Here is an 11,922-nt window from a genome sequence, read left to right on the forward strand (position 1 = left end):
GAGCTTTTAATTTTGCCATTTGACTAGTGGCTTTTTGTTTTGAATTTTCCGCGGAGTTCAGTATTTTTTTATATTACTTTTTTACAGTGTATCTAATTGAAAAAAAACCAAGTGATTGCATGATGCTCGATTGTTTTTTGCACTTCCCTTTTTATTCTTTTAATTCTAAAAATACCTTACTTTATTGCATCATTGAAATAATAATTTTCCTGTATAACAGTATTATAACGATCACGGTAACATCATCTAAAAAAAAAAGAAATGTTGTTTTTTTTTGCACACCTTTGACTTTGACCACTTAAACAAATTGACATGCAAAGCAGGAACGATAACACCACGTAGTAAATACAGCGAAATCGTAAGTTATGTCATTATCTTATTATTTGTTTGCAAATTTGTTAAGATCATTAAATATATATCTCTGTAACTTGCTCTCTTTATAGACGGAGATTATATATTTCATAACGACCAGTCGGGTCAAATCAGATTTGTATTTTCGTATAATATTCAAACGTTTAATATTGTCAATGCATATTTACAACAACATGCTACATGTTGTAATGGTCCGCTGTAAGTGGGTGTCCTTTTTTTTTTTGCATACAAAATATTTTGTTTTTGATATGAAACACGTTTTTACGGAATTAGAAATACTAAAGCTATATAATTAGAATGGACACATATGGTTGCATTTTGTGGCCTTTTATAGCCTGCTGATTGGTGTGAGCCATGGCTCTGTATTGAAGGCCGAACTTTGACAAATAATTTTTTAAATCATACACTGTGACTTCTACTGTGAACACTACCACATCTACTTATCTATATATAAACATTGAATTTCATTCATTCATTTATCAATCAAAAAGAAATTGGGAGGTAAAGTTTGTTCATCCTTGATTAATCAAATGCCAATTATGACAGTCACTGCTTCTGCAGCTTTATTACAAAATATACATATTCTTGTATAAAACGAATCGATAAAAAAGGATTGATTTAAGCTTGGATTCAATATTGATCATAAAACTCGTTCCGTTTACATCAACTGAATATAATACAAGACTCAAACGTTGAACGCGATATTAATTTGGTATAATGTATGTGACTTAAAGAAAACATTGTTAGTGGTAAGGAATATGACTGTTGGTGTCCATTCGTTTGATGTGTTTGAGCTTTTGATTTTGTTATTTGAAAAGTTACTTTCTTTTTGAGTTTTCCTCGGAGTTCAGTATTTTTGTGATTTTACTTTTTTCCAATTAACCAAACAATGCATACAGTAGAGGTGAAACATGTTTGATTAATACTTAAACAAAGCTTGTAATTTCCTTAACAAGGTGTAACATTGAGTGTTTAATTGTTCCATTCTGTTTTGTAAACAAAAAGGATATTTATATATTAAAATAGCTTCCTTTTAACTAAATCCTATTAAAAACTAGTCCATATACCGATTTGAGCAAATTGTTATATGTCTTGGACAAAATGAATAGATTAGACCGTTAGTTTTCGCGTTTCAACGGTTTTACACAAGTAATTTTTGGGGCCCTTTGTAGCTTACGTTTCGGTGTGAGCCAAGGCTCCGTGTTGAAGGCCGTACCATGAACTATAATTGTTTACTTTTTTTAATTGTTACTTGGATGGAGAGTTGCCTCATTGGCACTCATACCACATCTTCGTATATCTAAGAAGTATTAGGGACAATCTGAAAAAGTAGAATTAATGCATATATGGATTTTAACAAATTGTAACATGTCCTGGTCAAAATGAACAGAAGTATTAGGGAAAATCTGAAAAGCAGCACATACCACAACCGACGACAGTGCAGAAATATCACATCTTAAGCTAAATACAACAAACACGACATTAAGATAGTTATAATTTTTCTTGCTAAAAATTCATAAAAAGTACCAAGCTTATAATTTGTAAGGCCAACCGTTATATTTTGCATTCATGAACACAGCTTGAAAGTTTGTCATGGCGTAAACATGTTTTGATTGTCTTTGTTGTTTACTAGTTTGTTTTTAATGTATAGTTTCCATTACAATCCAAACTCTCTCATAAGTATATTCCGTAGAAGATCCGTTTGCACTAAAATATATAGTGAATATAAGAAGAGAATTGACATTGTTAATTGAAAATACACTGTTATAGTGAATGAATGTGTATAGCTAGATCGATAGGAAAGTCATGGTGTATATTCCAATGTGGTATTTATAGAATTTCCATCTAGGATTTTCAAGACTAGCTGGCAGAAAATGATCTGTTAAACAATTATATCTACCAAGTAATATATAATGATCCGTGGACGCATGATCTGTGTTTGTGCCGATAAAATATTTGTTTTTGTCTTTGTATTGAACATACTATGAAGAACCCTTAGTTATTTTATGAAAGGTAAATTAAGTTAGAATGATTCCATGTTTGTCTGATTTCGCTGCAAAGACTTGGAAAGTACAAACGTGTTTGCCTTTAGTTACTTTGTGTACAATTTATTTACTTCGGGAGTGGTCACCAATAAAAGTAATTCACCTATATTTGTTTTTATTTATAAGGTGTCTTTCAAAATCGCATGCAACCTAACACAAAAGCTTAATTCTGATTGACACTTGTAGTGTATGTTCCGTGTTGCATGTTGCCATTTCATATAGCATATGTATACTCTAAACTTAGTCTCATTGTGTATATCCTATTTTCAGAACTCATAAATGTTTTTCAAATTCAACTGACAGTTAGTCCATCAGAATCAACTGAGGGCGTAACAAATTTCACTGTCTTGTTTCCCATCCCTCATCCATATTTCCCCTTCTAAATTTTCTATGAATGTTTTGTCGACCATTTGAAAATTTGTTGATTTAAGAGAAAAATAAATTAATTTTATAACTTCTTTTTTCGGTGACAGGGCTCTTTGTTTGTGTGCGTTTCTGGTTATTTTTCCTATGTTTGTCATTATGATCAGGGTATTTAAAGTAATCTTCATTTAAATATTGTTAATCTGTTGTAACGTAAGTTTTCTGTCCTTTAAGTCGAACAAAGTAACAAATACATTTGCCATTGTTATCTTGAGTCTCTACTTAATCACAAGTATTTATGAAACACCACATAAAATAAAGATACATACCCAGACATTATTTTTATCATTTGTGGCTATGACAATGTGTAAATGCAAAGTATAACCTGTATAAACATACATTTTGTTCTTAATTATACCTCATATAATTATTATTGTTTTATCATTGAAATAATTTAGTTTCGTGTTGTTTATTCTTTAGTTTTCTATGTTGTGTCATGTGTGCTGTTTTTTGTTTGTCTTTTTCATTTTTAGCCATGGCGTTGTCAGTTTGTTTTAGATTTATGAGTTTGACTGTCCCTTTGGTATCTTTCGTCCCTCTTTTATCTGAAAATAGATCATAAATTTCCAAAGGCTGTTCTTTACAGTTTGATAGCAACAATTTTAAATACATTCAAGGTTTAAACAAAAATAGAAACACCACGTGGTAATCAAATTGATATTTTAAGTAGCATAGCTATTTTTGGAAAAGTAGTTCCTGTAGATGGTTGTTTGCAAAAGTGTGTAGATTGAGTATTGATCTTGGTAACGCGCTCGATTCAAACGTGTCCTAGTTTTGTATCGATCGGCAGCGGGGTAAAAGCCGATTGGCATTTGCTGCTTGTCCTGTTACCACGCCGTCGTTGTAGGTAGAGACATTGCAAATCCAGCTGAGAATTATTTTTGATCATATACTGAGGTTGGTGTATATTTGTTCAGTATCCAAACAATTATTTGTTTTGTCTTGGACAGGAATATTCTGTTGACGACTGCATGCTACATATATAAACATTTATTCGTTCATTCATTCAAATTTAAATACAAGTTCAAATTGTAAGCTTTAAATTTCCTTTTACAATCAAATGCTAATGAAGACCTCTTTCAGTTTAATCACAAACAATGTTCGAGCATTAGTTTCTATTATTCATATCTGAAAGCAAGTATGCTAGCCTAATCATATTTTGTTTTGTAAATTGTATTGTTATATATAAGGCCCTTACGTTTCTCACTTGAACTGGTTCATATTTTCATGTGGGGGTTCCTTTATATATAGCTGCATATACGGTATGGGGTTTTCTCATTGTTGATGGCCGTGCGGTTGCCTTTAATGCTTACATCAAATTCATTTGATCTTTGGTGGATAGTTGTCGCAGTGGCAATCTTACCACATATCCTTATCTGTATAAATATACAATATATAGATTGCATATATATTTAAGATATGTGTTAGCAACTTCATGCCTTATTCTACTTATTCTATTGTTTTGTAACCAATCTTGATGCGTCAATAATGCTTTTTTTTATTTATAGAAAACGTGGGATATAAGCATTAACACGCTTGCAGTATGGCCCTGATTCGAAAAAACAATATCGATTCATCGGAAGATGAGAGTCACGTGGAAAACAAAAGTAATGATTTAGGTAAGGAATTTCACCAATAGTTACATCAGCAGACATATGTCAAAGTACGTCAGTTTTGCTCCATCAAGTCTTAATTTTCCCATAATTAATAAATAATTTTTTGAACACAATAAACATTTTGCTTTTACTTACAAAAATGAAATATTGAAAAATATCATTGTTTCAACGTTGCATACATACTTCCATACATTTACACATAATCAATAAAAAGTAAAAAAAGTAATATCACAAAAATACTGAACTTCGAGGAACATTAAAACGTAAAGTCCCTTATAAAATGGCCAAATTAAATAGTAAGACACATCAAACGAATTGACAACAACTGTCATATTCCTGACTTGGTACAGACATTATGAAATGTAGAACCTGGTTGTGTAGCGCAAAACCACTCACTTGTATGACAGTCGCATCAAACTTCCTTATGTTTGTTCATGGCGCGTATATATATGCAAAAGCAAATTTACAGATCTAACATTGTTGGGTTGATGTTTAGACGAGTTGTATATACATAATGTACACAGCCATATATCACAATCATTGCTGGTGATCCGATGGATAAATCTGTGGTAGAGTTGTCACTGACTCAGACGTACTTATAAATATCATTATTTTCTGTGACTGTATCTTTCATTAATTTGTAGGATCCTTTACAATAGATAATTGAGCTGATCTGTAACAACAACATCTCCATGCCTTATATATCATGTACTGTAGTACGACGCTAGATTAAAACTGACGAGGAAAGGTAACACACGGCCACCGAAAGCTTTATTATTGTAAAGCCCAGGTGGTCGTGTGGTGGTCCAGCGGGACGGCTACAGTGCAGGCGATTTGGTGTCACGATATCTCAGTAGCATGGGTTCGAATCCCGATGAGGGAAGAACAAAATATTTGCGAAAGCAAATTTACAGATCTAACATTGTTGGGTTGATGTTTAGACGAGTTGTATATATATATATATTTATATACCTGGATAGATGCACGCTTGATAAAGCTAGTTGGTCTAGCGAAATATTGCGTTTATTTTCATCATTTTGTAAATAGTGTAAACATTCCTATATTTACATACTAAATAGTGTGTTAAAATTACATTGTTAGGCAATCTATATATATTTATATATATATAAGTACGTCTGAGCCAGTGACATCTCTACAACAGATGTATTCATCGGATACCCGCAGTGATGGTGATACATGATTGTGTACATTATGTATATACAACTCGTCTAAACATCAACCAAACAATGTTAGATCTGTAAGTTTGCTTTCGCAAATTTTTTGTTCTTCCCTCGCCAGGATTCGAACCATTGCTACTGATACCGTGACACCAAATCGCCTTCACAGTCCCGCTAAAACTACGTTCAAACCTATGATTGCGTTGGATAAAAACTGCAATTTGTATACGTGTACATGTAAAACAAATTTCGTTGTATAAGGGTCTAAATACAGCACAAACAACATTTTCCAAAAGACCAAAAAAGTGAAAAAGTATATTTAAACAAAACGCATTTGACTAACAGGTCGAACAACTGATGTTCTTTATCCCTGCTTACTGCCATTGGCGACTGCCAAATACATTTGATCACAAGATGTAACAAAATGGATCTTAATATAGATTTAATAATAAACAGAAAACAGGCGCGGATCCAGAGGGGGGGGTTCCGGGTTAGGAACCCCCCTTTTTTTGACGATCAATGCATTTGAATGGGACGTGTAATTGGAACCCCCCTTTGTCCTGGGTTAGGAACCCCCCCTTTTTAAAATGGCTGGATCCGCCCCTGGAAAACAATAAAAATATAAACAAGTCTAAATTGAAAACTACGTTCAACATGTTCAAACCTATGATTGCGTTGGATAAAAATCACAATTTTTATACGTGTGCATGTAAAACAAATTTCGTTGTAGAAGGATCTAAATACAGCACACACAACATGTCCTAAAAGACGAAAAAAGTGAGAAAAAAAAAAACAACGCTATATATATATATATATATATATATATATATATATATATAGATATATATATACCCGGCGAGGGAAGAACAAAATTTTGCGAAAGCAAATTCACATATCTAACATTGTTGGGTTGATGTTTATAGGAGTTGTATATATATATATATATATATATATATATATATATATATATAGCGTTTGCAACGTTCTGTCAATTTTTTCACATCAATAGTCAAATGAAGATGTTACAAAGTTGTATAAAACATCAGTAGCCATAACTTGCTACATGCTATTGGCACCTGTCATTCAGTGGTTGTTATTGTAGATGTAACATGTGTGGATTATATTTGTTTTCGTTTTTTGTTTTGTTTTGTTTATTTTTCTGCTGAGCTATTGCTCAATTGCTACATTTACTAAATTAAAAAAAAAGCCTTTCAAAGATCACAAATGATGACGCACTTCACTTATTGTAAGATCTTTAGATTCAAACTGATTTATTATCAATGTGTGTCTGTGCATGATATGTATTTAAGCTTAACTTTAAATCAGTATATTGATATTGAATTTTAAAACATTATTTCTCAATCCCCAAACACATAAGGGAGACAATTTGCATACCTTTTGTCATCAGTATTTCAACTATAAAAATTTACATTTTTAACTTTCAGTTTTCAGTGACTTCCTCTTAAGCAGAGTTGCAGAACACCTTTTAGATGATTGGGTTCCAGTATTAATGCAGCTAGGTGTGCAGTACAACTGTATAAAAAAGATTGAAAAAGCTTATCCAAATGATTTGTATAGGCAAGCTCTAGAGGGTTTAATGCAATGGCGTAAATCTGTTTCCCGAAGTGATGTCGGAATTCCTAACGCAACTAGTCAACTGTTGACAGCATTAGAAGGAAAAGGAAGGACGGACATGGTAGATTTAGTTTCCGATTTCAAAGGTATATCTAAAAATTAATATCGTAATGTTAAGTAACAAGCACAGGCTGATGTATAAATTTCTCTATTGGCATGCAGATTTTTTATTTGCAGAACGCATATAGACTGCATTTTGTCTAATAAGGTCAAAGAAAAATGTAACAGATCAATTTTTTGTCATCAATAATATAGGTATGATTGGTGCAGACTAGATTTTGTGTCAATGAAATAATAAACCAAAGACACAGCAAACCAAAAGTTTTACCTGATACATTTCTATCCTTTCACCCTTTATACAAGGCCGACTGCAGGCTTTGTAGATGAGAGAACGGTTCTTGTCAGTAGTTCTTTCTGTCTTCATTGTCCAGTTCAAGGGTTGTTTATAAAAAATAGAAACAACGACTTGGGAAAGAAACCGTTTAGGCGTGAATAAAATATTATAGAGGTACTCTTTTTCAAGTAACATTTGTAATTTTTATTAAGTAAACATGTATCTTTTTTCAGAAAACCTGGAAAACCAAAATCCAGGTAAAAGATGTTTAACAGCATCTGAAAGTCACAGTTGCAAAATGAAAACTTTTTGCATAAAAAGTGGAAATAATGTATATCAAGCTGAGGAAGAAATAATGGAATATAAATATACTTTAAATATGAAAGTTGATTGTGAAACTCCGGCATTGTGTCATGTAAGTTAATTAAACAAATTAACACAAGGGGTTGTTTCAAGTTTCCCTCAGCCGATAATTTTGTTGAAGTCTTTCGAATTAACATATAGAGCATTGAGAAATTGATGCACCGTTTAAGTCAAAACTTTAAAATAAGTTTAACGTGCTAGATAGATAACTGTCATGTTTTATAAAAAAAAATTAAAAGTACATATAGTTATGGCAGTGATTTTAATACATTTAAATGTAAAAGTCATATGAAACTTTAAATTAAAAACTGATGCATATGTTATAAAACTAATTTACATATACTTTTGTCTGAAGAAAGTTCTTTAATTTGTCCACATTTAGAAGACATTTACTTTTTTGTAGTTGTTTGTTTCCCAGACAACAATTCGCTGACATGTTTTCCGTCTGCAGAAACCTCAACGTGACCTTTCCCTTAAAAATCCTATGCTTGCGCAACAGAAAAACGAAAGAGAATACCAACGTGGCAGAGAGAGTCAACAATCGTAAACATCGATCTGTCATCGAAATAAAATGATCTTAATATACATGTTACATGTATACACGAGCTAACCTCAATACCCATGTTGTTAATTGCTTAAAACTTTCGGCTTCAAAACACGACAATTAATTTAACTGCCATATCTTCACATCAACATTGACCGAGTGAAATATTTTTTGACGACTATACGATATGAATGCGTAAAAATTATTTAAATGTGCACAGAAGACTAAGTTCATTTTATGCATGCATTGGTTCAAGAATTGGATTAACATTATGTTTCACAGGTCACTCGTTTCATATGACTTTACCAGTATTATGTGAATTAGAATCAATGCATATGCAAATATTTAAATAATTATTTGTGTATCGTGATATTCCCGATTGATCAGTCAGATGTGCTTTGTAACTCCTGGTATGCAGTTACTGTGGCTGCGATGCATTTTAAAATCAACATAAAAGATACTGTAGATTCATTCATTTTCGTGGGTTTCAATTTTTGTAGATTGTGGAAACCTAGTATCTTTGAGGATATGTGATTTCGTGGTTCACCTAAGTCAGGATACATTGTTATATAATTTGTATTTCGTTGAACATTCAAATTCGTGGTTCACTTGTACCTTAGAAAATCACGAACATTGGTATCCAACGAATAATAATGAATCTACAGTAAACAAACTCATCTGCTGAAGAATTCATTTCATTGTTTAATGTCACACCACACCAAAATATCTACAAATCAAAATCCTTATTTGAAATAGAAGTCGTTCAAATCAAAACGTATCCAAAGTGTCTGATACAGTATATTTTCGGTATTTGAGAACATGTCAATATAATCAAATAGTATAAGTTGGGTAATGGTTGGAACGTTATAAGTTACAAATTGACGTATACGCATTGAAAGGAATATGCTAAAAATAATTAACCCAATTGAGTATTAAACTTGGTGTACTACTTTTGGGGAATATAGGGGAGCAATGCCATATGGGAATCAATGTTATATGTCTGACTTTTCTTCAGTGGTAGGTCACCTTTTTTCTTAAGCAAAACAACAATATCGACAATCCTTTCCATGATGCGTATATGTCTACGTATTTGAAACTAATTTTAGCTATAAATATAGTCATATTTTGGTTTTATCGACCCTTTTGGTGATACATGTATAAATATAAATCTTTTACTCTTTTAGTCAACTAGTACAGGACATAATCCCTATCATCAAGAAAAGAAAGTTTTTACAACAACAATGGATGCTTATACAAACCAGAAAATTAACAACGACATACTCACAGTGCTTGTGGATCACCAATCACCAGTAATTCCTTTTGGAAGGAATATAAGGAAACCTCGAATAGCATTGTTATTGTCAACAGGCTCGGATTACATAAAAGCTTCTGCTTTTGGTGATCATGCTGATTTTATTGACAAAAATATGGACCACGATATGGTTTATAGAATTGCCGGCTATCAATTAAAGACAAATGACTATTCCAATAATTTGGAATTAACATTATATAAAACGACAGAAATCGCAGTCGTTTCGAGAACTGAAATTCCAAACCAAGTTAAAACAAAATTCCGAATGGATGACATAAAGCAAAAACGACATGTCAAGAAAATCAGAACTGTAGGTCCAGTTGTGGTAACTTCGGTTGGACCTACAAGGCGACCATGGAACAATTATTTAAAAGAAGTCATGCTGAAGGACCATAACGGAAGAATAATAATGAATATGTGGAGGTCGGATAACAAAATCCCTTTCGCATTCAGACGAGGCGATGTTCTTGATCTTGAGAACGTTGAAGTTGGTATGTTTAAATCTTACAGTGGAATTGGATATCATTTAACTGGTGGAGATGTGGCCAAGTTTATACTTATACCTGGCTATGACATGCAAGACCTTTTACAGGACGAAGACGAACATTTCTTAACACCAATAACAATGAAAGTGAACGATCTAAAGGATATGAAGGACTATAAACATCTGGTTTATTTAAATTTTGTAAGAATAGAAGTTTTTGTTAAGGATAGCCAAAAGCAGAAAATATTCAAGCACTGCGATATTGATGAGACCCATGGTCGTCTTAGTGAAAAAGAGTCAAGATGGCATTGTGATGAATGCGAAGAATACACAGAGGGTGTAAACAAAGTTAAATTAACTGCAGAGGTAGTTGATGCTCATGATCGTTCCATTAAAAGTTTATGGGTTAACCTATACGACAAGTCAGTACAAACAGTACTAGGAGATTGTTACGCAGCTTTCATTCAAACAGAAAACGAAAAAAGAAGAGCGTCAATATTGAAGAAATGTGAATTGCAGAATCGAATTTATCGCTTGGAATTGAAATATGATCCTAAATACAGTACACAATCTGTTAAAAAACTTACAGTTATTTGAAAAAAGATTGGCATCGCATCAAGTTCTTATAGTTGAATAATTATGAGTTTGAAATTTAAATATATTTTTTTCTTCATTTTTCAATCAATATTGTTTGAAGCGGATGAACAAAATATGCATTCTTTTGGTTAGAGTCCTTAGAAAATTTTCATATTGTAAATATAATATAGCAAGTGTATGCAAAATATACTTTCAATACTAACGTGCATGTTTTTAATACCGTATTATCTTTAGTTTTTAATAAAGCTGTACATATGTGCTACGTATGAGTAGTTGATGTATTTTATCAATTGAGATTTTCATACATGCGAGAGAACAGTGGAGAAGCCGTAAAAACAGAATTAGATGTTTTTTCACTGCTGAAATATCGAGATAAAATAAATGACAACATTTAGATTTTAAACACCCCAATTTTGAGGTAGAGAAAAATGTTCTGTTTGAGTCGAAAATTATACCCCTCTTATTCTATTTATACTTGAGTTATGTTTTTGCATACATGAAATCGGAGGTATGCAAAAGAAAATATATGAGATTTTTCTAAATTAGCCTGATTTTACTTTCATTGTGTGTTTGGTCCTAACTGGATTTTCTAGAAGTATATACACAAAATGATACATGTGCTGTACATAACATTACAGTTTTAGTTTGATAAGATTTTTTTTTCTAATTTCAACTTTTAAAAAAAATATTTGTTTTCATCTATGTAATCAAAATCAAGTGACTATAAAATTGTATCAATGATACCAGCATTACAATCTTGTACCACAGACATGTTTTTCGTTTATATATGACTTATCATTGCATGGAACAGATGAATGAATTGACAGCAAACGGTTCCGAGATGTGGTAAACTGTGGCTTACGCTATCTGTGCATGATGATATGGGTACATCTTATAAATAAAGGTAACAGTAGTATACCGCTGTTCGAAATTAATAAATCGTTTGAGAAAAAGCAAATCCAAGTCACAAACCAAAACCGAGTGAAACACATCAAATGATTTTGATATTTTAGTAACTT

At 32.1% G+C, this 11,922-nt stretch overlaps 1 protein-coding gene across 3 annotated transcripts; it reads left to right on the plus strand.

Moving 5' to 3' along the window:
- Positions 1 to 280: 280 nt before the first annotated feature.
- LOC143080383 (uncharacterized) lies at positions 281 to 11,177 on the plus strand. Of its 3 annotated transcripts, none has more exons than XM_076256221.1 (5): positions 281 to 3,737; positions 4,349 to 4,459; positions 7,080 to 7,355; positions 7,837 to 8,018; positions 9,695 to 11,177. In XM_076256221.1, the coding sequence occupies exons 2-5, from the start codon at positions 4,384 to 4,386 to the stop codon at positions 10,901 to 10,903; spliced, it is 1,743 nt and encodes a 580-aa protein (XP_076112336.1). In that variant the 5' UTR covers positions 281 to 3,737; positions 4,349 to 4,383; the 3' UTR covers positions 10,904 to 11,177. The 3 variants fall into 3 exon arrangements, with proteins under 3 accessions (XP_076112336.1, XP_076112344.1, XP_076112328.1); XM_076256229.1 differs by having other exon boundaries at positions 281 to 2,385; XM_076256213.1 differs by having other exon boundaries at positions 281 to 4,459.
- The last annotated feature ends 745 nt before the right edge of the window (positions 11,178 to 11,922 follow it).

Source organism: Mytilus galloprovincialis, chromosome 1 (assembly GCF_965363235.1).
Source record: "Mytilus galloprovincialis chromosome 1, xbMytGall1.hap1.1, whole genome shotgun sequence".
NCBI classification, from domain to species: domain Eukaryota; kingdom Metazoa; phylum Mollusca; class Bivalvia; order Mytilida; family Mytilidae; genus Mytilus; species Mytilus galloprovincialis.

What these genes read in the sequence shown, in the direction of transcription:
- LOC143080383 (XM_076256213.1), top strand. Translation starts at nt 4,384, where the DNA reads ATGGCCCTGATTCGAAAAAACAATATCGATTCATCGGAAGATGAGAGT. An exon ending in AAACAAAAGTAATGATTTAG is followed by an intron (nt 4,460 to 7,079) that starts GTAAGGAATTTC and finishes TTTAACTTTCAG; the next exon opens with TTTTCAGTGACTTCCTCTTA. An exon ending in TTTAGTTTCCGATTTCAAAG is followed by an intron (nt 7,356 to 7,836) that starts GTATATCTAAAA and finishes ATCTTTTTTCAG; the next exon opens with AAAACCTGGAAAACCAAAAT.